The sequence below is a fragment of the Eulemur rufifrons genome, chromosome 16 (assembly GCF_041146395.1).
Source record: "Eulemur rufifrons isolate Redbay chromosome 16, OSU_ERuf_1, whole genome shotgun sequence".
Classification (NCBI taxonomy): domain Eukaryota; kingdom Metazoa; phylum Chordata; class Mammalia; order Primates; family Lemuridae; genus Eulemur; species Eulemur rufifrons.
Window position 1 is genome coordinate 60,278,202 of NC_090998.1, and position 26,792 is coordinate 60,304,993.

Genomic DNA, 26,792 nt, shown 5'->3' on the forward strand with positions numbered 1-26,792 from the left:
TGTTTGTATAATTTATATGATAAATAGAAATTGGAATAAAATAACTTATTTTGATTTGGATTACAAATTTTTTTCTTCACTTTTGTGGAGAATATAAATTTTTGAGGGACATTAGTAAGATTTGTGTATATATATAACCATTGCAAATGTAGTTAATATTTCCACTACATATTTGAATGTTCACCATTTTCTTAAATATTTAGCATGCTCTTTATCCTGCTTTTTTTCCTTAAAATGCTATAAATTGTTTTCTACTGGCCTGTATCCCAGTAAACCAAAATGCAGTCATACATACTATTAGAAGACATATTTTGTAGCAATCCTTTTATAATTTTAGGGGTTTTCTTACCCTGAATAATTTGGCATTTTTAAGAACTTATTGCTTCATCTTTTTCAGTTGCCCCCTCCCTCAAAATTTAGTAGAAAATTGTCACTTATATAATAAGTATCAGTGATAAAATATTTAACAGTGGAATAGTTTTAGCAATCTTAGTTTATAAAATAATATGTTAAGATAGGCTATTTTCAATATGAATTGTGGTACTCTCAGCTTAAAAATCTATGATGTTAAATAGTTATATTTTTAAAACTATGTCTATAAGAAGAGAAAAAGGGCATGAAATAGGGAAATTTTTGTTCATTTGATCTCAGTTACCATCATTTGAAAAGTTTATGTTTGATCAGTTAAATTATTTGAAATTTAGTAGATGTGCCCAAGCTAATTTCTTCATGAAATTATATTTAAATGATTTTAATGTGTGGATAGACACAGACAAAAAGTTAACATCCCTTGTTACATTTTGAAAAATCATATCGCCCACCTACTTGTATTAGGCATGTTTCAAATATAACAAGAAATACTGGGAAATCATTACATAGAATTTTAGAGATGGACATGAAAGTTCAACAGTGTCATCATCAGTTATTGATTTCACTTATTGATTGAATGTCAACTATATATATCTGTGATACAGCACTAGATGTTTTCCTTGCCCTTTTCATATAGTCATCACAGCAAACCTGCAAGGGAACTGTGCCTCATTGAGTCTACCTGCATCCACTGTTTAGTTAGTAGAAGAATTAGGGTTTGAACTCACGTCTGTTTACTCTAGGCCAGATTACTTTTAGACTTATTAACAGATAAGTAAGGCCTGGAATTCATGTCGTTGGATTTTCAGTTCTTCCTCCTCCTCCTCCTCCTCCTCCTCCTCCTCCTCCTCCTCCTTTGTTAAAAACCTTATTTTTTTAGAGCAGGTTGAAGTTCACAGCAAATTTAGGGAAAGATACAGAAATTTCTCATATATTTCCTGCCCCGACATATGCATAGTCTCCCCCAATATCAACATCTCCTAAAGAATGGTACATTTTTTTATAATTGATGAACCTATGTTGATACATCACTATCACTCAGAATCCATGGTGTACATTAGAGTTTACTCTTCGTATTGTACATTCTATGGGTTTAATATATAATGAAATGTATACAGCATTATAGCATCATAGAAAGTAGTTTCACTGTCTTAAGAATCCTCTGTACTCTACCTATTCTTCCCTCTCCCCAACCCATGGTAATCACTGATCTTTTTACCATCTCCATAGTTTTGCTGTTTTCCAGATGCCATATAGGTGCCCACATACATTATGTAGACTTTTCAGATTGGCTTATTTGACTTACTAATATGAAATGAAGGTCCCTCCATGTCTTTTCATGGCTTGACAGCTCATTTCTTTTTAGTGTTGAATAATATTCTATTGTCTGGATATACTGCAAGTTATCTATTTCCTTACTGAAGGATATTTTAATTGCTTCCATGTTTTGACAGTTATGGACAAAACTGCTATAAATGTCCATGTGGAGGTTTTTGTGTGAACATAGTTTTCAACTACATTGGATAAATACCAAGGAGTGCAATTGCTAGATCATATGGTATTCATTTAGTTTTGTGAGAAACTACCAACTATTTTTCAAAGTGGCTAAACCATTTTGCATTCCCACAATGAATGGGAGTTCCTGTTGCTCTACATCCTTACCAGCATTTGGTGTTGTAGAGTTCTGGACTTTGGTCACTCTAAGAAATGTGTAATGGTATCTCATTGTGGCTTTAATTTTAATTTCTATGATGACACCTGACATGTAGCATCTTTTCATGTTTATTTGCCATCAGTATATTTTTTCAGTAAGGTATAGTTAAGGCCTTTGGCCTCACTTTTAAAAATCAAGTTGTTTTTCTGTTGTTGTTTAGCTTTAAGAGTTCTTTGTGCATTTTGAATAACAGATGTGTCCTTTACAAATATTTTCTCCCAGTCTGTGGCCTTGTCTTCTCATTCTCTTGACAATATTGTTCACAGAGCAGAAGTTAATTTTAATGAAGTCCAGCTTATCGATTATTTCTTTCATGAGTCACACCTTTGGTGTTGTATCTAAATTTTTTTGCGTGTGAATGATCAGTTGTTTCAGCACCATTTGCTGAAAAGACTGTCTTTGCTCCATTGCATTGCCTTTGCTTCTTTGTCAAGATCAATTGACTATATTTATTTGGGTCTATTTCTGGACTCTATATTCTGTTGCATTGATCTGTTTGTGTATTCTTTCACCAGTACTATACTGTCTTGATTACTGTAGCTTTATGGTAAATCCTGAAGTTGTGTAGTGTCAGTCCTCCAGTTTTGTTCTTCAACATTCTGTTGGCAATTCTGGGTCTTTTGAGTATCCATGTAAACTTTAGGATTAGGTTGTTGATATGTTTTTCTATGTTTTTCTAGACATTCTCTATGTATGACTCACAAGAGCAGTATCTAGTAGCTCAGATATGTTCTAACCCAGATGCATTTATTTTATAGAAAGAAATGTCTTTGAGTTATTATCCCGACTGGCTGGTTTATGATTATTTAACTTTTTATATTGTAACTGTTGTTGAGTCCAAGGGGCAACACAGCCTTTTAAATCCCAGGTCAAAGTCAGCTCCTAAGCATAATTGCAGAAAGTAAGAACTGGCATGATCTATTCTCAAGCACCCTTGTGAGCTGTTTTCCCTGTAGTGGCTCTTGTTGGCATGCTCTGCTCCTCCTCCTGATGCTTGTCTAGTCTTATCAAAATATAACTTAGCTTTGACATTTAAATCATACTTCTGGGAAGCCTTCCCCAGACATGTAGTGAAAATTGAAAACTTCATTCTCTTTGCTGCTATATGGTATTATTATTCTCTTTTGAAATTTATTGGATTATGCCTTGTGTTGTGACAATTTATGAATCTTTTCTGTCTCCTCAGCCATTTTACAAACTCACAAAGGCAAAAACCTTATAATTCATTTTTATATCCCTTTACCATCCACTTGAGTGCTTTGCATATAATAAACAATCAGTAGTTACTGAATGCATTAATCACTCAATGTTAAGTGTTGTGCCATGGTTTAGATTTAATCAAAACTATAAGGTAGATATTAATCATATAAATATATTTAGTACCTAACTGTAATTTTAATTAAATAATGCATAAGTAAATGTGAAAAAAGTCTGTGAATAGACAAGGTATTAATTTGTTAATATTGTTAAACTTGCATACAGTTATATTTCCTGAAACAGGTTATATCAGTTTTGTAGTAAAAAATGCTAAAAGCCTGGCTGTCTTAAAACACAGCTTAAAATGTATGGGTTCAATAAAGGGTTGTGCTAATTAAAACCACTACATTTTTTGAACAGTTCATTCGAGCTCATTCGAACCCCGACAAAAAAATACCAGTATTTCCAATACATAGTCTGTGCTTGATATGTCAAGAACACATGTTAATCCTCAGGTTTAAAAAAATTTTACAGTCCAAATATACTCAGGTCTGTCTTGACTTATCGTAAGTGAAGATAAAGAAAACTCCTCCTTTCAATCATTTGAAACCCAATTTGTGATTTAATAATTATTAATAGATATGCTCCTATTTAGTAAGTATGCAAGAGTCAAGATACATGTACAACTATAAAATTAGATAAACAGATAAATTTCTATTTTGAAAAATGGGCTGCCACATGGGTAGTCGAAAATATTGGAAACCAGTCAATGGTCATGAGAATATATAAGGGCAGTGGCTCTATCTTAAAATTTATGTTTGCAACATTGAGCACATTTTCAGGTATAAAAGAACCATAATAAATGTTAGAATGAATAAATAAATGGTTTTATTTTACAGAACTCAACATTAAATAGTAATGTTTTAGGATGCTATTAGGTTATTAAGTATGAAATGTCCAATTTCTTGAAATACTAAGTTTGACAGTTGGTATCTCTGACATTTTATTTTGATATTTCTTGTTTTATTTTTGCTGTGAAGGTACATCCTCAGTCTTTCAAACACACGTCTTGGCTTGTGATTATCTGTCAATTTTTTTTTAGAGCAATTTTTGTGAAACCATTGATAAGTCAAAAATTCATGTTATTTTCGAATATGAGTACCATTGTGGAACCAATGCAGCTGCAGACAGCTCAAAATATCAACGAAGTGTTTGGGAAGGATGTGGCTAACGAATGCATAGTATGTTGATGGTTTCAGAAGTTCTGTTCTGGTGATTTTTATCTTGAAAATGAGCCATGTGGGCAACCTGAGACCGAGGTGGATAATGATAAGGTAAATAAAAGCTGTACTGGAAATTAATCCATCTCAACCTACGCATGAATTAGCAGCAAGGTTTGATGTTACTATGCCAACAATATTGGACCATTTGAAACAAATCAGCAAGATAAAGAAGCTGGATAGATGGGTGTCACGTGAATTCAACTAGTATCAGAAGAGAGATCTCGAAGTTTGCCTTTCTTGCTGTCATGGCATAAAGGTGAATTATTTCTACACTGTACTGTTAAGTGTGATGAAAAATGGGTTCTTCTTGACAATCACAAGTGTTCAGCACAATGGTTCCATAAAGATGGAATGCCAAAACACAGTCCAAAACCGAATATTCATGAAAAGAAGCTAATGGTGTCTGTCTGGTGGTCCAGTGCTGGTATTATCACTACACCGTAATGAATCCTAGTAATTCCATTACAGCGGATGTCTACTGCAACCAGTTAGACCAAATGATGAGGATGCTTGCAATTAAGCCTCTGAGATTGGTCAATAGAGACAGGCCAATCCCCTTGCAAGACAACACTCAACCACATGTCGCACAGACAGCGCTGCTCAAACTATATAGCAGCTGGACTTGGAAACTCTCTGTCATCCACCCTATTCACCAGAAATTGCACCAACTGACTACCACTTCTTCCAGGCTTTGGACCACTTCTTACAAGGAAAAATATTCAATTCTCCACAAACTGTGGAAAATGCCTTTCGTGATTTCATTGCCCCTTGCTCTCCAGGCTTCTTCACTGCTGGCATAAAAAAGCTGCCATTAAGTGGTGAAACTGTGTCAATAGTTTAAGTGTAAACTTTGATTAATTGAACTGTTTCTTGTTTGAGATATAATAAACAAAACTTTTGATTTGAAAGTGGACATTTCATATTTAATGACCTCATAATATTATACAAATAGAAACTACTTGGTTCTAAAAATACGGACCAAATTCTGTTGAATTTGTTTAGTTTCTCCCTTAAAGAAAACACATACAGCAGTCCATTTGAAGAACTACCCTAACAAAATTATGTTTTTGTTTGAATTTTTTGATAACATCAAGTATGTTGATAGAATACAAAAGCCTCAACCAAAGTACAGTGTACCCATGTGCTTTTATACTTCTGAAAATAATGAGTGGATCAACAACTTAGAAGGTTTTTGTTTTTTTTTTCCATTATAAGCTCAATATTTTTGTAGTTATGTATCCATGCTTAAATTTAGCGTGGAGAGGAGAGGGCAAGTAGGTATTCCATGACAGTAAAATGTAAACCACAAATAGAAAAAAATGAACCAAGAAATTGTGTCTGACATAATAATAAGAAGTGAAAGTCCTGGGAATGACTGTCCATAAGCTACAGATGTGACTATTTCTTGAGCCAAATGAGAAATGGGTACCCACAGAACACAAAATGAATTTCTTTGTATTACTGCTATAAAGGGAGATTTTTATTTTAATATTACAGGAATCAAATGTAAAACACATGAATTATATAGTATCATGGTCCAAATATGCAAAAGATAATATATTACTATAGTTTGAACAGTACAATTCCTGCATCCACATGGAAATAAAACGAAATTGTATGTAGTTACTTTCTTTGAAGAAGATAGATTGAAGTTGTGGTTTCCAATCTTTGCTACAAATTGGAATCACCTGGGGATTTATAAAACGTACCGATAACTTCCTCCTGTCCACTGATGGTCTGATTTAACTGATAGGGGTGTTAATTGGGCATCTATGGTTTAAAAAGTTCTCAGTTGATTCTTATGTGCTGAAAATTTTAGGAATGACTGGATTAACAGTTTGGGAAGCATGTTTAACATAATATGGGTAATTCTCAGGAAAGGTGGTGAAATGGCAAAAGCAAAAGAGGCTATGATGCCATTTTATGCCATTGCCACTCTCTATTAGTATTAAAGCCTGTCATAATAATCATAGATTTTTTTCTTGAGCTATTGAGTTCATACTATGTCTGGTGTATTGTGCTAAGTGCTTTACATGGGCAATTTCACTGAATCTTGTAAGAAATAACATAGATTGTCTGCTCCTCATGTAATTTTTTAAAATTGAAAAATTCAGGTAAGAGCATTTTTATGAGCCCCACAGTCATGAGAATTCTTTGAAATTATTTATTTCCATTCATTTCAAAATAAAATGGTAACAAGTTTCCTCCACACATAATTTCAATGTTTATGGAATATTGATATTTCTGCATATTTAATTAGCAGAATTAGTAATCCTTTGACATTTCTAATTATCACAAGTTTGCTGGTTTTGGTTTTCTGCTGTGATCAACATCTTTTCTACTCCAGAGATAAAGTATTTTCTTCCCTGACCTTATAAAAGCAAAAGACCAGATATAAGTTTTGGGACATATAGCAGGCCAAATCTGTTAGAGTTTATAACTGTGCTATTTGCTATTTTATTAATTCATCCAGCTAGTCAACAAAAATGAATTAAGCATCTATAATACTTTGTGCCCCACATGGTATGAGGTACTAAGCATAGGAGGGTAAATGTAAGAGGAGAGATGCTTGTTCCCACCAGTAGAAATGAGTGTAAGTAACAGAAAGGAAAAGCTTAGGACACCATAGAAGTAAGTCAGCTGGGTAGAGTCAATATTCAGTAGATATGATTAATCTGATTACTATTTTAAATTAGGGCATGTTTCACCTCTCACAAAAATCAACTCATGGTGGATAACAGACTTAAACCTAAGGCATGAAACTATAAGAATTCAAGAAGAAAATGTTGGAAAAACTCATATAGACATTGACCTAGGAAGAGAATTTATGAAAAAGACCCCAAAGGCAATCACAGCAACAACAAAAATAAATAAATGGGACCTGATCAAATTAAAAAACTTCCGCACAGCCAAGGAAACTATCATGAGAGCAAACAGACAACATACAGAATGGGAGAAAATATTCGCATACTACACATCTGATAAGGGGCTGGTAACTAGAATCTGTATAGAACTCAGGAAAATCAGCAAGAAAAAATCAAATAACCCTATCAAAAAGTGGGCAAAGGGCATGAACAGAAACTTTTCAAAAGAAGATAGGCTAAGAAACATGTAGAAAAATGCTCAACATCTCTAATCATCACGGAAATGCAAATCAAAACCACAATGAGATATCACTCATCTCCAGTGAGAATGACCTTTATCAAAAAGTCCCCAAACAATAAATGTTGGTGTGGATGCAGAGAGATAGGAACACTCATACACTGCTGATGGGACTGTAAACTAGTACAAACTCTGTGGAAAGTAACATGGAGATACTTCAAAGAGCTACAAGTAGACCTACCATTTGATCCAACAATCCCATTACTGGGCATCTACCAAAAGGAACAAAAGACATTCTATAAAAAAGACATCTGCACTAGACTGTTCATAGCAGCACAATTCACAATTGCAAAGATGTGGAAACAACCCAACTGCGTGTGAATACATGATTGGATTAATAAGATGTGGTATATGTCTACCATGGAGTTCTACTTAGCCACAAAAAATAATGGTGATCTAGCACCTCTTGTATTATCCTGGATAGAGCTGGAGCCCATTCTACTAAGTGAAGTATCCCAAGAATGGAAAAATAAGCACCACATGTACTCACCAGCAAATTGGTATTAACTGAACAACACTTAATTGCACATATAGTGGTAAATTCATCAGGTGTTGGGCAGATGGGAATGGGGAGGAGGGGATGGATATATAAACACCTAATGGGTGCTGTGTGCACTGTCTGGGGGATGGACACACTTGAATCTCTGACTCAGGTAGAGCAAAGGCTATATGTAACCTAAGTATTTGTACCCCCGTAATATTCTGAAATAAAAAAAAAAATAAATATATTAGGGTTTGATTATTTCTCTTTTTCATTTGAACGCTTCAGACATGAAAACATTATTTTTTCCTTGCTGTAGTTCATTTATTCCCTGAGCAATTGTTTTGATTGCCTATGCTATACTTCTAGACTGGGGAGAGAGCAGTAGACAAAACAGAAAAGAACCCTCATGGAGCTTACATTATGGCTCTGCAAGGTATAAATTTAAGGCATGAGGCTTTAAATACCATAAATTTGAGGGATGTCTTTCAGATATAAATCTCCACTGCACACCTCTCAGTTGAACTTCAGATTATGTGTCCAAATGTATACTCAACATCTCCATTTGGATATTTTACTGACTAGGAACATGTGCTAAAATAAAATGCCTACATCCATTCATGGTCTTTTTCAACTCAGTGGATAGACTTTATCCTTCTTGTGACTGAGGCCAAAAACTTTAGTGTCTTTCTTGACTCTTCTCTTTCTCTTAAATGCCCGATCTTCCCATGAAATCCCTGCAAAATATATCCAGTAGCTGACCATTTCCCCTCATCTTCACTGCCACTACCCTTGTCTAAAATGCCATCACCTTTCACTTTAATAACTTGCAGCAGCCACCTGAAAGGTTTCAGTACTTTTATCCTTAATGTCTAGAGTCTATTTTCAACAAAACAAGAGATCAGTAATTTATTCTTATTTTTAAATTGAATTAAGGCATATATAAAAGGGTACATAAAGTACTATAATACAAATTAAGGTAAAACATACATAGAAATTGGATGAAGTACTCTAATTTTAAGTACACAGCTGATTGATATTTTTATATGTATACACCTGTATAATTACTGCTCAGATCAAAACAAAGAACACTTCCAGCATGCCTGTTTCCCTTGTGCCCCTTTCTAGGCCATAATCCTGAAAAGTTCACCATTATTATAATTTCTGTTTTCATGTCTAGTGTTTTTTTATCTTGAATTTCATATAAATTGGGCATCACTTGGTATGTACTCTTTTGTTTGGCTTCTTTTGCTCATCTTTATGAGAGCTTCTCTGGAGGTCAGTATCTTAATCTGTAAAGAGGAGTTTAGGCTAAGGTTAGGTAGGAGCTTGAATTTAAAAACAAACTGATGTCCAGCTCCAATCCATAGAATTTTTTATTTTTATATTCTGGGGTTAGGCATAGGGAATTAGTGTATTTTTTAAAATCCTGGTGAGAATCCAACATGTAGTCTCTGGATTCAGTGATCTCCAGTTTGTTGTTGTTTTTCCTATACTCACTTCTTTTATAAGTACAAAGACTTTTCTCCATTTTTCTCAGGTATACACCGAGCACATGTCAGATACCAAACACCATGCTATTTTGCTGAAATTATGCAAGATACCAAACACAATTCTTATCTTATAGAGGCTTAAAGTCTCAACAAACCCATTTCTTCATAAAATCAAAACTGTACCTGAGTAAATAAATACAAAAAGCCATGAAAACTTAAAAGACATCTCTATATGCCGAAAAACCAGATAGGAATGAAGAGAAAGAAAGACTTAAGACTGAGTTTGTCAAATAACCTAGTAATTTTGAAATAGTTATTTAAATTTGGTCAAATAACTGGTTGTTAATCAAGGGTTGACTCAAATTTCAACTCATTGTCTTTCCTTTAATAGTTTGCGTGCCTAGACAAATTAAAGGGGACTGAAAAACAGAGGTAAAAATATTTTTTCAGATATTAGACATAGGAACACAAAATTTGTAAGGGTATCCTATGAATTAACTGTGTGATAACATAAAAAATAATCAGTATTTTGAACATTGTTTTCTGCTTTGTCAGGTAACTGATTTAGTTAAAACCCTGCAGAGACCTGCTTCTGAGAATGAGTTTTCACTTTTTTATAAGTCATTGAATAAAGTGCCCCCCTAACCCCCAAAAGAGGCAGTGTAGACATGGCAATGCTCTGACCTTTTTTAAGGATGTGTTTTTCAAATTGTGGATTACCACCATTAATGGATCCTGAAATCTGCCTAGTAGATTTTAACCAACAATTAAATAGATTAAATAGCAAACAATACAGTGTAGTAGAAAGCATCACGATATCCTGAATTTAGTAAGGTTAAGTATTGTTCCGTAAATTTTTGTTTCCATTATATTTATGTATACCTATATTGGGTTGTGCTATTCAGTGAATTTCTTGGTAGGGTCACAGTCAACATTTTAGAAAATACTTTATTAAGGTACATGAAGGTATTCTAGTTAAAATTTAACCCAAATTATTGGAGTTAACAGATGATTTGAATGTTGATGGCTTGTTTGATATCTGATTCAAATAATATTGAGGAAAAATAAAACTGATTTCAATTACTTGACTCAATTTGATGGCAAAATCACTTTCATCTGTTTGTAAGTTACCAAAAAGTTTAAATGTTTTTAGTTCAAAGAACAAGGTTGAATATGGAAAAAACAGTAGTGAAAACCTTGTTTATAGTAGGTCTATTTGACCAGGATATTTTTAAGAGCAATTTATGAAAAAAGATTATTATGACAAATAATCTCTAGAATTTATTGAAATAAAAAATAATCATTTACAAAGTATATTATTATGTAATAAAAAGACCACTCAAATTATTTTAAAGTATGTCTCTGATGAGGAAACTTTGGTATTTAATGAGATCTCTCAAAGCTGTTTCTTTTTACTGTAAGTTTTTTTGCTGTTTAAAAAGCATAACATGGTAGGTACTAGTAAGTGTGACTGAATTTATAGAAGGACTGGAATTGAGTAAAGAAAAGATAGTATTTTCTTGTGTTTACTATGTTACCAGCCTGTTGGAAAATTAATTTTTGTCAATAAACAAATATTGTTGAAGAAGTATGCTCTAATAAACTGTCCTTTAATAGTAATATTGAAAACTATGTATTCAAATATTTATTCTGTTGCTATTACTTAGCTACTATAGTAATAATGGGGAACTGAATTAACTATGAAATTTTTGGTGTTCATCATGAATGATTATAAGGGAATATTACAAAACATTGAATGCTCCTGATAAGTAGAATCAAAAAGAATAACGAGTATGGTTTTAACATTTTTTTCTTTCTTTTATTAGAATCCTTTTATTTTTCCTTTCTGATTTCCCATGTTGAGAGAGAGTTCTATGTCTCTGACACCCAATCTGGGCATCAGTTTATTTTACATGCTGGTTAAATGGTAGTCTAAAAACTATTTTACAAACTATATTACAGGCTCCATTTATTCAACTTTTCTGGATTTTTTAGTAAACTAAACTGTTCTTGAGTAATAAAAGTAATTAAACTTTAGGCAATAATATCCTGCTAACATTTTGCAACAAATTACACGTTTTAGTCAGAAATCTTCCTTTCTGTAAAATGCATATAATTGCTATGAAATTAATAACATTGGGACTGTTAGTGAAAACATTTAATGATATTCCATCCAATTCCCTTTTTAAATTTTAGGCCATAATAATTATTTGGAGTGTTTCTTTTATTCATTTTTAATGAATCTGAAAGGCATAAACTTAAAACAATGCTTTAGATGGATACAGCAGAACACGAATTTGACTCATTTCTTGTTTTCTTTCTTCCTTTTCTTTCTTATACAATCTTATTTTTTACCAGAAAAATTAAATCTGTAGAAGGAAAGAATTTCAGGTGCATTTCAGCACCATAACTTCACTGGATATTCAGATGGTGATGGGCAGAGACACAAGACCCATTAGGTCATGTTGTATTCAGCATGTTCAGCTCTACTTTTTTTTGTTGTTGTTGTTTTTTTCGGTTCCATAATTTCAGTAAAACTTACTTTGAAGTGAATCAATAGAAAAATCATTTTCCTCAAAGCAAATGTATATACTTTGGCTCCAGTCATTTTTAAGCAAAGAACATTTCATTGGACATTATTATTTAAATTTAATTTTTGTACAAAATTATGTTTAAAAAGGAATGCAAATAGTTTGTGTATTTTATAAGGACAGAGTCTTGAATCTATTTTTTTTATTTTTATTTTCTTTAAGAGACATTTTGATCTTACTATAAAGGTAAGGGAGAGAGGACATTTGAGCTTTGTGTGTCCTCAGGAGTAACTTTTGATGAGAATTTAATAAGACAGAATATAATACCTTGCTAAGTTATTAACTTTAAATCTCTCATTTAATTAGAATTTTAAGATTTATAGACTACCCTAATACCCAGGGACATGACTCAAAAAGAATTGGAACTTTCTAGCTTTCTATTATCTTACCAAAGTCTTAGCTGTATAATTGTCATAAAATGCCATGACCAATGTTGAGATCAACCTCTTAATTAACATAAATTAGTCATTTGGTTTTTTTACTTCTCATTCTAAATGTTTACAAGCTGATAATCATATTGAAACCAACTATTTGAAATACATAAGCATCACCCTTTGAAAATAGCAAAGGCAATACCTATATTTAATCAGAGGATTTCTTAAATCTAGAAATACAAATACATTTTTAAAGTAAAGATTTGCTATGGTTTAGTTGAAAATATGCTTCATTTCTTTCATCTTGTATCAACACTTTCTCCATCTTATCTATCTTTTGGCATGGCATACTTAACAAATATTACTCGTTGAATCTCAGCTATCCACATCCTAGCATTTTAAGACTCATACATGCAACAATCTCATCCTGTATGGAGGCTTTCATTGAGATTTATTTGTAAAGCAAAAAAATCCAGTTTTATGTTAAGTAGGTGGGTTGCTAATCTGCAAGAATGCCATTCTTGATCAGTCCTTTATGAATTGTTTGTAAGTACCATACTGGACAATGAAAGCTTTATATTCATCCTGCAATTAGCCAAAATAATTCTCGTTAAACTCTGGTAAAAACTTCTAGTATGAAATGAATGTAAAGTATTCATTCTTTATCTTTCTTTCTGGTTTCATTCTAGCTCATGTATTTATATAAAAACAATCCTCTAAGTCTCTTTTTCACTGCTTTTCGTGTTGCAGATTGAAAATGTTGACGTCTGCCTTAGTTTTCTAGCAGCCAGAGGAGTAAATGTTCAAGGTCTATCCGCTGAAGGTAAGAAGAAACACAATTGTCACAAATGGCATCAATATTTCTAAAATTTTTCATAACCTAAGAAATGCAATAGAGGAGTATATACAATTAGAGTATATAGCTCCTTAATACAATAAAATAAATTGGTAAAGTTTTCAAAATAATAAAACATAAACATGATTATTAATGTATACTTTAATTATTTAAATATTTTCTATATTTTGCCAGACTGTTCTTTTCATGACCAATTATATGGGGGGCAGCGAATAAGTGAAACATCTGCATGTTATTACTAGTATATAGTATTTTTAGATTCTTAAGTGGATGGATGGATGATTAGATAAATGGTAGGTGGACATAAATACAGGTCAAATAGTACAATTATTGCTCAAATATTATTTTATCAATAACATTTCTATAATATAATAAAGTTGATAGTGATAGTCAAAATATTTGGTTTCAATAAGTCACTATGAATGCTTAAATTATTAGCACTAATAGTGTTAATAACTGTTATATATAAAGGTTTTAAATCATTAAAGTTTTGAAAGATCATCATTAAAAATGAAATATAGCACAATGGAAAAACATTGAACTAGTTTTGTCATTTATTTTTTTCTGAGCCTCTTTTTCTCTCACATATAAAAGTGGCAAAAGTTTGCTAAAACTTGCCATTCATAAAAGTTGCCACACTTAAGGAAACTAAATGCTATTTAAATTTCTTTTATTTTATATGCTATAATGTATTACTAAAGTACACATTTAATGGCCAAAAATCTTAGGTACAAAGCTAGTTGATGGTTCTGTTACTTAGAATAACATTTGAGTAAAATTCCCTCAGATAAATATGTTGCTTTTAAATGATTAAAGGCAGTGTAGATATGCTACCATTTGTTCATTTTATGTCTCTTACATCTTACATAGCAACCTTTTTAATATAAGCCTATTGGTTTTCATTCATCTTTTAAAAATATATGAATGCTCATCAAAAATGATTTTCTAAATTCATTAAACATGCATAATAATTTAAAACTCTTTAAACAATATCATTCAGGTTTACAGGAGAGAAAAGTAATACTTTCTCACTGTAGTTTCAGATTGTTCAAGTCAACTTTTCCATATTACAGAAAGTAAGGAAGGTCTGAGGGGAAAATAGAGCAGATGAAAGGTTCTTTTTATATGACTAGTTCTGCATAGTTCGGATTACATGATAAACCATCAGAGAACAAGAAATCCAAATAGTTTGTTAATTTTCCTGAACTCCAAAAGGGGACATAAAACCTTGACCTCATAGGAGGCTGTATTTTATTGTCAATAGCAAGTTTTATTTAAAATATGATTGCAAGTTGTGGAGCTTTATTTCAAGCTTTGCTTCCTTCTCTTCCTAATTTTTAAGTTATAACTACACTAGAAAAAAGTGGGATCATGTAGTACTTTGAGAATTTTTTTTTATCTAATATTTGAAAAACTTACATTGGAGCTCCATCTGCTAGATTTCCACTTATATTTATTCAATTATGTTATCTAACATCACATAAACTTATCTTTATTATTTATTTATATATCATAAATTAAAAATAAAAGAATTGGAACACTAAACATTGATCGAATGTGCTCTTTGGAAGATATATATATATATGGATATTTGGAAGATATATACGTATGTATATATATATATAAATATATTGGTGAGTGTTATAAATCCAGTTAGTATTATGAGATGCACCCACACCATCAATATTTATAAATGCAAGACAACCAACATTTAAATGGCTTGCTTTCTCTAGTTCATAGCCACTGCTGTGTTGGTACACGGCTGTGTGTATTTGAGAGGGAAAGAGTGTGCTCAATCAAATGATTAGCACGAGAGAGAGTGCTTTTCTATTTTCAAGAAGCAGCTACCTGTAGAAAAATTGTAGTTCAGGGTCAGCAAAGAATCTCTTTTGAGTGAGGTTTTTTTCTCTACTCTCTGCTTTTCTTCTCTCCCTGAAATTCCAAGCTATTTGAAAATGTTAGCATATTTCAGAAATTCAGAGTTGTTTGGATCTTTGAGAGACTCAAGTTGTGTTTCTATCTTGATAGATTTAGTTTAAGAGGATGGCATCTAAAATTTCATTTGTTAAAAAGAACATTCAATTTATGTTATACATATTTTGTATTTTCCATTTGATACAGAAATAAGAAATGGAAACTTAAAAGCCATTCTAGGGCTGTTTTTCAGTTTGTCTCGCTACAAGCAGCAACAGCACCATCAACAGCAGTACTATCAGTCCTTGGTGGAACTTCAGCAGCGAGTCACTCACACTTCTCAGCCGGAAGCCAGTCAGGCCAAACCCCAACAAGATATGCAGTCCAGGTAAGGAAGGGAAGCCGGAAATCTGTTTAAAAATAATTTGTTTAAATACAACTTGTTTTTAACAAAGCATTGTTTAGGAGTTTGAAAAACATACATACATAGTTGTGTCAGTGTGGTGGGATTATTTGGCTAGTGTTACAGAAGTTAAACCACTTTTCTTTTGGTTGGACAAGCAACATCTGTCATGTTTTAGGTGAAATATTTTGTTTGTTTTCTGATAATTGTTTTTCTGTATCAAAATGTGAAATGTCTTTGGTGTAAGTAATGTGGCATGGCTACTTCCTTCTGCAAATTATTTCAGTATTTAGAATGTGCTATTAAGTCCCAGTCTCTTGTTACATGGTTACCTTTCCTTGAAGCTTTTAATTAATTAAATCTGTCAAAAATTTCAGGTCTGTTAAACATAGAGCAAGAGGATTGGGAGCTCTGTTTGGTGTGAGATTGTGTGTGTATTTATATGCACATAGATGTATGTGTTTGTCTGGCTTGAGTCTTTGCCACATGTAGACACAGCTTAGGGGTGGGGTGCTCCCAAATCATGGCAACGTCCTTCCCTCTTTTATTACTACTACTTTTATCCAATTTGGAATTGTATCAGCCAGTGTTCAGCCAGAGAAGTGGAGCCAGTAAGAGATACAAAGTAAGAGATTTATTGTGAAGACTTGATTTACATGATTGTAGGGGCTGCCTAGGCAAGTTTGAAATCTGAAAGGCAGCCCAGGAGGAAGGGCAGGCTAAAACTCTTGTTAGGACCTGAAATTGCCATACACTGGTAGAATTTCTTCTCTCAAGGAAGCCTCAATTCTGCTTTTAAAACCCTTCAACTGGTGGAATGAAGCTCACTCAGATTATCTGGGATAATCTCCTTAATTGAAAGTCAATTGATTATGGACTTTAATCACATGCCCAAAATATCTTCACAGCAACACCTAGATTAGTATTTGAATAACTGGAACTGTAGCGTAGCCTAGTTGACACATCAAAAATGATTATAAAATGAAGTTTCACTTGACAAGTGTCGTGCAAACTGCTACATTTGTTCCTGAATAGTGACTGGGATCTCAGTCCTTAACTCTACTACTACATAAACGGCTATGATTGTTCTTCTCAAGAAGGGAGGATGTGAAAAATACTCACCTTTAAAATTGTATACACATTTCAAACAAATGTAAATATTTCTTTTTTTCCTTCTTAGAAACCAATCTTGAAACCTAATAATGCTCAGTGAACCTTGAGTTTGGTAATTAGAAATGACTCAAAAATAAAATTTCAAAATATATTCATGAACCACCTCCCCCTTACTGTAAATTGTTTAGCTGTTCAGGAAACATCTCTTTCATCTGTTAACCAGCCCTCATCTGAACCTTGTTTCTCACTTCATTTTAAGCAATATTTCTTTCTCTATATAACCATGGAAAATCTATTCCCTTTGGCAGATTTTTACTTATCAGCAAATTTTTAAGTTAGTAAAGAAAAAAATCAGTTTTTTTCTCAAAAAAGATAGCATATAATATAAAGTTTATGGAATGATGGGAGATAATTTTCATTATTCAATAATGCAGCTATTCTGTCTTTAAGCTCATTTTGACTTTTAGTTATGTCAAGTGAAATTGTGCAGGAGTTAATGTGGAAAATAAATCTCTACAGGGTAAGTTTCTTGGGTTTTCTTAAGCATAGAGAAGGAAAATATAGGAAACATCATGTTTTATTTACTATTATTTCTATGTGTGTGGATGGTTGGTATAAAGAGACCTAGATTTTGAAAGTGCCAGAAATATTTCATAGAGTTTGGTTTAAGCAATTTGAATGGGCAAGAGGCAAGAATAGTAGCTGAAAATACAAAGGAAATAAAGTGATTTTGTATTGAAGCATGTTGGCCTGGAAGTGATATGGAATATTATTTGTCATTGCTTTATTATACTTTATTTCTGTGTCTGCTGTGTGGAATTTCTTGCCCAGAATTTCTTGGTAGTTATGACCCTTTTGGGGAAATGTTTCTTTTCCTGTTCTTGCTGGATATATATGGCAGTTAGGAAACTGTGGTGTATTTTAAAATATAAAGCCATTTAAAATAATCATGGATTTTATACTATTTGGGAGAAGGATACATTTTTTTTTCATTGCAAGGTTATGAAAGTATTCTTTTCAACAATGTCCTTTAAGACTGAAGTAGACTCTGAAAATTTTTATTCTGATAAATTGGATTTAATTACTTTTTAAATTCATGTTTAATTTAATAAATGTTTGTAGAGTACTAGCTTTATTAAAAGCAGTACTCATGACCCTGGCATAGAGGAATTCAAAGTATTAGTTTCTATAGAATTTGTTATATGTTTTAAAAAATAATTATATTTCAGACATCAGTACTTATTTTTATTGTATAAACTGGTATATTGTATTAGTCTATGAATTAGAATTTATGTGGACTTACCTGTAACAATCAATATTTTAAAGTATTTTTAAAAGCCTATAGTAATAATACACATAGGAAAGTAATATAGTATATATGTATTAGGATCAAGATAATTAATGCAGAAAAACTCCTAATGACACATTTATCTTCATTTGCTGGAGCTATGAGTCATAAATCATGATTTATGATGTCTTTCTATTGATTTCAAAGTTCTTTCAAGTAATTACTTGAAATGACATCTTGCTATATATTTTCTGGATTTTTAACAAGAAAATATTCTTACATTTTTTTCTGTAGACTCATAAAAATTTCTTAGGGCACATTGTTTCATTTCAAAGAGAGTGTTTCTGTTTTGTTCTCTTACTTTAAAAGACATTGGCACAATTGTATATATTTCCATGATATTTATTTTATACATTAAGAATTTGATTTTGCTGTTTTGAAAATAACTCAAGATATTCTCAATTAATTTGAACATCTTTTATTTAAATTAAAATTTAGATTTAAAGGTTAATATATAAAATATAAGAGAGAGAATAAAATAAGGAGGGATAAATATAGTGTGGGTAACAAACTGTCCTCTTCTGTTCTCTCAGCTCCCTTTCCACCTTTGTGTGTATGTGTTCATGGCTTTATAGGTGTATGTGCATACATGCTAGTGTGAGTGCATGTGTGTGTGCGCACAAGTTTGCATATGTGTGTGTGTCCTGTTCAAGTGATACCTAGAGCTCTTGGTATATAAGAGTTCACCTCTGGAATCAGACTGCCAAAATTTAGATGCCAATTCCACCACTTCCTAATTGTGTGAACTTGCACGGCTTACTTAACTTCCCCTGTGCTTCAGTTTTATCATTTATTTAAAATAAAAAATAGCACTGGTTTCATGAGGTTATTTGGGGGATTAACTAGGTCAGTACCTATAAAACACTGAACAATACCTGGCAGATGCCACTCCCCTGATGAAAACCCTGCTATGGTCTCAAGTAGCCCAAGCTTGCTGCCACCTTAGAAAGTATGCTCTAGCCAATTCCTCTGCCTGGAATGCTTTTCCGGGATAACCACCTGGCTAAATCTCTCACCTTCAACCTAGCTGCTAAAATGTCACCTTCTCAGTGATACTCCATGGTTTTAATACTATAATCTGCCCATCTGCACTTTCCATTGTATTTGGCCATACTTTTCTCTTTTTTCCTTAGCTATAATCACCCTCTAACTTACAATCTATTTATTTATTACATTCATTGTTCATTATCATTACTTCTTCCACTCTAGAAAGTAAGCACTGTGAGGACAGTAATGTATGAAGTATCCACTTTAATACACTTTAGTACAATGTATTATAGTAAAGATGGGATTCAGACTCTTAATTTCTTAAATCCATTACAGGGAAATTCTTGGCTATATTTGGAGTGAATAAAGACTTGATTAATTAAGTCATTAATTCTCAAAAATTTGAAGACAATTTAAAAATTAGATTTTATCCACATTGATAATCTTTGGATGGACTTTACATGAGTAAAGGTTAAGCATTTTGCTTCATATTTAAAACTATTAAGCATCTTATTTGCATTTATTTAATACAAAAGGGTAAAGTCCCTCTCTTCTATCAAGGAGGGAAATATGAGAAATATTTTAATAAAAAGTTTTAAAAATCATTTATGAGAGTTGGAATCACAGTTAATACCTATAGATTAACTAACCTATAGATTAACTATCTATAGGGATATGGGGAAAATCCTATTTCTTATTTTAGAAAACAAGGTAAAATTGAATCTTATGATTTTCAAACTAGAAAATTCAATTCCGGGAGTAAATATCTTAGGCATTTAGGATATCTCTGCTAATCATACTTTTTCATGAGTTTCATTTTGACAATTAGAGTTCTAGTTGACAGGACAGGTAAAAGAAAGTTCAGTTTCACTAAAACCTTGTAAAGTACCTGGCATATGAAACCAGCCAACGATGGCCAGTAAATGAATACATGATTTTCCTGAGAATATTTGGTAAAACATTATAGCAAAAAAATTATAAAATGAAAATTGATTTTTTTTAGGTACTGATCTAATTATACATGAAGTATTAGGATGATAGTATATGTAAAAGATGAGCTTTTATGTTTGCCAGAAGCCTAAAAACAGTGATGATTTTCTTAAAATGCAGGCCTTTTAGCTTAATTTTTGACTGGATTATTAAATGACTTTCCATGCTGTTATTAAATAGTTGGTTAATTTAACTAACTCACAAATTGTGGTTTTTAAATCACATGAATAAATAGTTTAGCTTTATGTTTTATAGAATTAAAACATGTAAAACGAAAAGAAATTGAATGTGAAAGTGGAGGTAAGAAATTACATAGATAAAACAAGTGGCAAAGACAGAGTTAATGATAAATCTTTCTGAATTAAAAAAAAAAGTTCTTTGGGGAATTTGAGAGATTATGATCTCTGCAGATGATCACTGCCCTTCTGCTTTTCATTTGTAGGAGCAAATCAAGAATGTGTTCACTTTCAGTTAAGATGAACTTACCCCTACAGAACTCACAAGTGAAATTGCAAAATCCCTGGGCACATGTTTTCTGAGTGACTTGTCTGTTCCCTTTGCAGGCCCTTTCCAAGGTTCCCGTGACCCCTACCACACACGTTGCTCTTGGAACCCTCTTCCCATTGAGGACAGTTGCCTTCCAGGGTTTCTTTTCCAGGAAACATTATTTCCTTCTGGGAGATTCACTCTGAAACTGGGACGGTTTACAGCTTTTTGGCCAAGGGTTATAAATCTTGAAAAGTATAAAGGGAAGTTTAATTTAAGATGACAGGAAGGCTCTAGTAATTTAAGCCCTCATGAACCTGGCTTCAATTAGTTGCTTAACTCAGTTCTGTGTTGTGGCCTATCTAGGGTGCTCTTTTAAAAAGTCAGTGAATCAATTAACTTTAAACAAAACAAAAAACGAAATAAAGAGAGACATTTCTGAAAAATTTTTTTAAAAGCATATATTTTTTCTCATTCCTAGAGAGAAATAATTGAAGAGAAAGAAATTATTCTTAATTGACTGAATTTGGAAACCAAGAACGTGGTAATATTAAGAGAGAGAGAGAAAACATGTATATACACATGTGCAAACATTTTGTTTATGTTCTATGCTTTTATTCTAGTTAAAAAGCCTGGTGAACATTAGTGCTTCTGTTTTTATACATGAAGACTCTTCTTTACAGTTTTGCTTATTTTACAGTCAGACAAACGTGGGCTTGAATCTTGCCTGCCAATTCCCAATGGAGTGAAGGAGTGATTTTAACTTGCTGTAGTGCCAATGTTCTTACTTCTAATATTGGAATGGTGGTAAATTTCTCATAAGGGTGTTGAAGATACCACATTAAATGACTTATGTATAAAATGCTACTTAGCATGACACTTAGCATATAATAGACACTCCAACTAGCTATTTTCATCTTTCCTTCTCCCACTTGAAAACCATATCCCATGTATAAGAAAGTATATTGACCAACGTTAGAAACCTGAAGTCAGCCACATCGCTGTTCGCCCTTTCCCTAATCAAGTCTGTCCACTCCACTTTTAATTTTAATAAATATATAAAAATACTTCAAAGTAATAATAATCCTGTGATTAAAATAGCCTAATAATGATCAGCCCTTCACATTCCCAGACTAATTACATAGAGATAATGCCTTTAATATTTTTTAGGTATTTTATTTAGTAGCTACTCTCATATAGCTAAATAAAATACTTCTATCAGTAGTTTGTATTCATCATATTGGTTATCCTTTGATTCACACTTGCCCATTTTCCCCTACTCTCTTTAATTCAACAAATATGGATTAAGCCCTTAGTATGTTGCAGCCAATCTTCTTGGCACTGGATATATAGCAGAAGACAAAGTGGATTTAAACATCGTTGTTCTCTTGAAGCTTTCATTCTGGCAATGGGAGACAATAAAAAATATATATCAGTAATTTGCTGATGATGGAGAAAAATAAATCATAAAAAAGGGAATCAGATGTATGGGTGCCATATTTTTGCAAATTTAAATAGTATGCTAAGGAAAGTTCTCACTAAGATGATGACACTTCTCAAAGAAAGTGAGAAAACTTGTGTGATTATCTTGGGGTAGAGTATTTCAGGCTGACACAGAACAAGGACTTAGACCTTGAGTTAGGAGCTCATCTGGTTTATTTCAAGAAGAGAAAATATCTATTCCAGTTGGAGTGGATCAAATGAAAGAGGTAGAAAAGGAGTAAGATCTAATTCACAAAAAGGCAAGGATTAGAACAAATCTGTTGCCATTGTAAGGACTTTGGCTTTTCCTCTAGAGAGATGGGAAGCTACTACACTGTTAGGAGAGATATAAACAGGCATATAAATGGATTCTGAGTTGAAAATAGAGTGTAGTGGGGGAGAAGTACTAGCAAGGAGTCACAGAGAAAATCTTGGACTACCCTCGTAAAAGTAGAGAAAGGATGTTAAATTCCCAATGTATTCTGAAAGTACTGCTAGTAGAATTTGCTGACAGATTTGTAATGGAATTGGTAAACAGAAAGGAGACTCTAACATTGAGACTCTAGATTGTCAACATATTAGCAGTATTGTCTGTTAGAAAGATGGTATTTCCATTAAGTAAAATGGAAAAAAAAATGGGAGGATCAAGTTTGGTATGGAGAAGGTCAGATATTCACATATTGGCATGTCAAGTTTGAAACATCTTTGATATATGTTTGATACCATATGAAACCATTGATACCATCTTTGATACCATATGAAGTATTATACCATATGTATATATTTATTCTGAGTAGAAATATTGAGGAGAACATTGGGATTGCATGATGAGTTTAAGGGACAGATATAGCCTGTAGATAAAAATTATGAAGACATAAGCACATAAAAATTATGGAAATCTATGAGACTAGACATGATAAAGTTGCCAAACTGTGCATAGGTGAGGAAGAGAAGAAAGCTGAGGCCTTGGGTCAGGAGCCCAGCAATGTCAGAGATCAAAAAGAGAGCAAGACCTGGTGGAAGAGACCAAAAACAGTCAGCCTGTAAAGTAGGAAGAAAACAAAGAAAGCTTGATGTCCTGGAAAGCAAGTGGAAAACATGTTCCAAAAAGGGCAGAGAGGTCAATAGTCATAATTTATATGTAACCTCTTCTGTGTTCCAGTCGCTATTCTAAGTAGTTTATACACATGTTCACTCTTTCAACCCTCCCAGCAGGCCTACAACACAGGTACTGTATTCTTAGTCCTACTTTTCAAATAAGGAAACTAAAAATGGAAAGGCCAATTAAATTGCACAAAGTTTCATAGAGAGTAAGCTGTAAATTGAATCCAGGCTCTGATTACAAAGTTTGTGTTTCTCACCATTATTTGTGGGACCTCAACTACATGAAATGTTGCAGATAAGTAGGATGAGTATTGAGAAATCACCTGTGGATTTTGCACTGTAGACTTTGATTAGAGCTGAAAACTAATGGAGTGTCTATAAAGTAGCTACTATAAACATGTTCTGCAGAGTCAAGACATATACTCTGATTATTTCCTATTCAAAACCTTTCTGAAAGTTGCTATTTGTTTAAATTTAAGCATAAAATAATATATCACTTTAAATATGTGCTAGAGCTCATTGTATAATGATTTAGGGGGATCAGTCCAGGTAAACCAAGGGGTGTCTATCTGCCAGCATCTTTTTCTTTGAAAATATTCAATTATTATAGTTTAAATGCTTCTTGCTTGTTCAGGTGGTTAGTTAGTTGGTTTTTGTTTTGTTTGTTTTTTTCTATAAAAACATCTGCCCATGGAGTGGTAATAGATAAAGGATGACAGACATTTAATCTTGTTCTTTTTGCTCATGAGCTCATCTGCAATTTTCTAGTCCAGCTTCCCTCCTTACTATTCTAGGTTGAATCCTCCCTCCATGTGTACACTACGGCAAGGCTTTCCTTACTCTCCACTAATATTCCTCCACTTATTTCCTGTTCTCCAAAGTCTGTTGATGTCTCTTGCCTGTTAATGGCCCCTGTCTTCTATCCTGTTCTCCTTCATGTTATGAACTTAAACTTTTATTAAGCCTCTATTGACACATTTGTGGCACCATATTAGAGAATTTGAGTACACATGGACAGAATCATTCTTAGTTCTGATAACTTTTATTTTTCTTAACAAAATCAGGATCAATTAATTGAGCTTAATTTTCTAGGCATAAAATAAAAAAATTATAATTATACTTTATCTTTACAAAGGAATTATGAGAAGATAAATACGTTCGTAAAGTATTAGACTGACTCTTAATTTAGAGAATAAGACATGCTTTTTGACACAAATATTTAGATAAAAACAATGATGAGCCATTATTATATAATTTAGCCATAACTGCCAAAACTTTTTTACATGAAATGTGTATCATAATAGAACTATGACTCAGGATAACTAATTTGTGATTCATTTATTTAAAAAATTTACCACAGGACATTTTGATGTACTGTTTATACATTTAACGAACATTTTCTCTCAAGCACCAGAAATTTGGTTTTAACTACAAATATTAGATTTTTAGTATTTATAAGGGACTCTCTTCTCAAATAGAGCACTGGTAATATAGACTTGATTATTTTACTTGCAATTTTATACCATATGAAATTATTAATATTAGTTTTCTACTAAAGACTGACTTATTTTCAACTTATTGACCTACAATAGAAATTGCAAGTTTCTCAAAATCTTTAATAATCATGTTAAACCACTGAATTATTTTCCTGTAGTCAGATTTACATGGAAAACCAAATTATAATCAGGGGATGACCAGGTGAGCGTGGAATTGGATCTAGGGGATATACACATTTTAGCAACTGAAATAGTCTTGCCCATGAGGCTATAACTGTTGGACATGTCTTCATTATAAAGCACACTTTCAACATCTGCCTCTTCATATTCCCTTTTCTATACTTCTACTTCCGATCATCCCCACTGCATCCCCCTTTCTGATTGACCTCTCAGTCTCATAAGGTGTATTAAAAAGAAAAAACAAAAAGAAAAAAAAACAGCCTCTCTCTCTGCAAGGCTGTGTGGCAGGCTCTGGACCAAAGCTCACCATCAGAGAGATGTTTTGAGACTCCAACCACCACTTAATAATACGAAACGGATTGTATTGATGATTGCATTTGCTTTGTAGTAAATGGGAAGCAGCCTCAATAGAAAAGACTTTCTCATAAATTTTCACATACTTTATAGATATGCATTTACATAATTATTTTTAAATGTAATTATTAAAGGTAATTTTCGTGATCATATTTACTAAGAAATCATTGTTAACATATTTTATGCTGATTGTAATGCTTTTTAGGTCTTCAGAAGTATTAAATAATCCAATTTTTCACTTATCAGGGTGGACTTTGCCAAACTTATTTAAATTCTTAGTTTGACAAAATAGCTTTGTCTACCAGTATTTGGGGGACTTTTCTTTTAAGATTGCTGCATTAAAATGAACTTTTGGAATGGAGCTTTGAACGTACTGAGATGTAATTTAACTCCATACTGAAAATTGTACATGGAAAAAAAATCCATGTAACAGCATAGTATTTTGAGCTATGCATAAGTAAAAGCATTGTGGAAATCTAATTTATGGTAAAATTGTCAAAGAAATATGAGCCTGGTTTCCTGAGTTCTCCTTTATCTTGAAGTTTGAAATTCCTAAATAAGCAAGAGACTTTGATGCTGTAAAATCTTACACAGGCATCTCCCTCTTCAGTTACTGTTTTGAGATCTCACAAAAGCAGACCATGCAGGTGGCCTTATTAACTGTCTGTAGAAATTTAAGATAAGACAGAGGTTAAAATATATTTTCATACCACATTTCACTAATGGGATAAGTTATCACAGTAACCTGTCTCAAATGCAATCGGGATGATATTTCAGCCACCCAGTTACTAAAAAGAAACACATGTGGATAAAAGCTGTTTCTGACTCATTTATGGATTAGGCAATAACTATTTTCAGTGAACTCTCAGCAAAATTTAAGTATAAGGACAAAGTATTTTATTACATACTCTGAAGTGAGGACAGTTGTTGCAAAATGTCTTAAATATATATTGTTAAGGAACATGTATGGTTTTGAGGTATGAAGGATATATTTGCAGAAGTGGCTAAACACCTCTGTTTTTCTTAGAGCTAATAGCTTGTCAGTTATCATTTTGTAGAAGTTCACAAGGATGCTGCAGAAGGGAAAATCTTTACACTAAAGGAAGAATTTGGTTTAAGGCAATCTTTAAATCTTATTTCTGAATATATAGTTTCATTCTTACCCTGAGCAATCATAGGACATATAAAGATATATGTTTCAGTCTATCTCAGTCTTAAAAATCTTTAGTGAATGTACTTTACTGTCTTCAACATTTGTTCTTTTGAGCAAAAACTCTTAGCATAAGGGTTTTAAAAAATATATTTAATTATAATATGTCTTGGGTAATTTATTCACCATTTTTCTCTCAAGCTCTGTTCAGTGAATTTGAAAGGAAATAATTCCTGCCTTTTTAACATGATACATTTTATAGAAG

At 32.6% G+C, this 26,792-nt stretch overlaps 1 protein-coding gene across 3 annotated transcripts in view; it reads left to right on the top strand.

Moving 5' to 3' along the window:
• NAV3 (neuron navigator 3) overlaps positions 1-26,792 on the top strand; it is a 332,556-nt gene that overhangs the window by 97,880 nt on the left and 207,884 nt on the right. For all 3 annotated transcript variants that reach the window (XM_069491594.1, XM_069491595.1, XM_069491596.1), the window contains exons 4-5: positions 13,415-13,487; positions 15,642-15,822. In XM_069491594.1, coding sequence (XP_069347695.1) covers positions 13,415-13,487; positions 15,642-15,822 — 254 coding nt within the window. The remainder of the gene's footprint in view (positions 1-13,414; positions 13,488-15,641; positions 15,823-26,792) is intronic.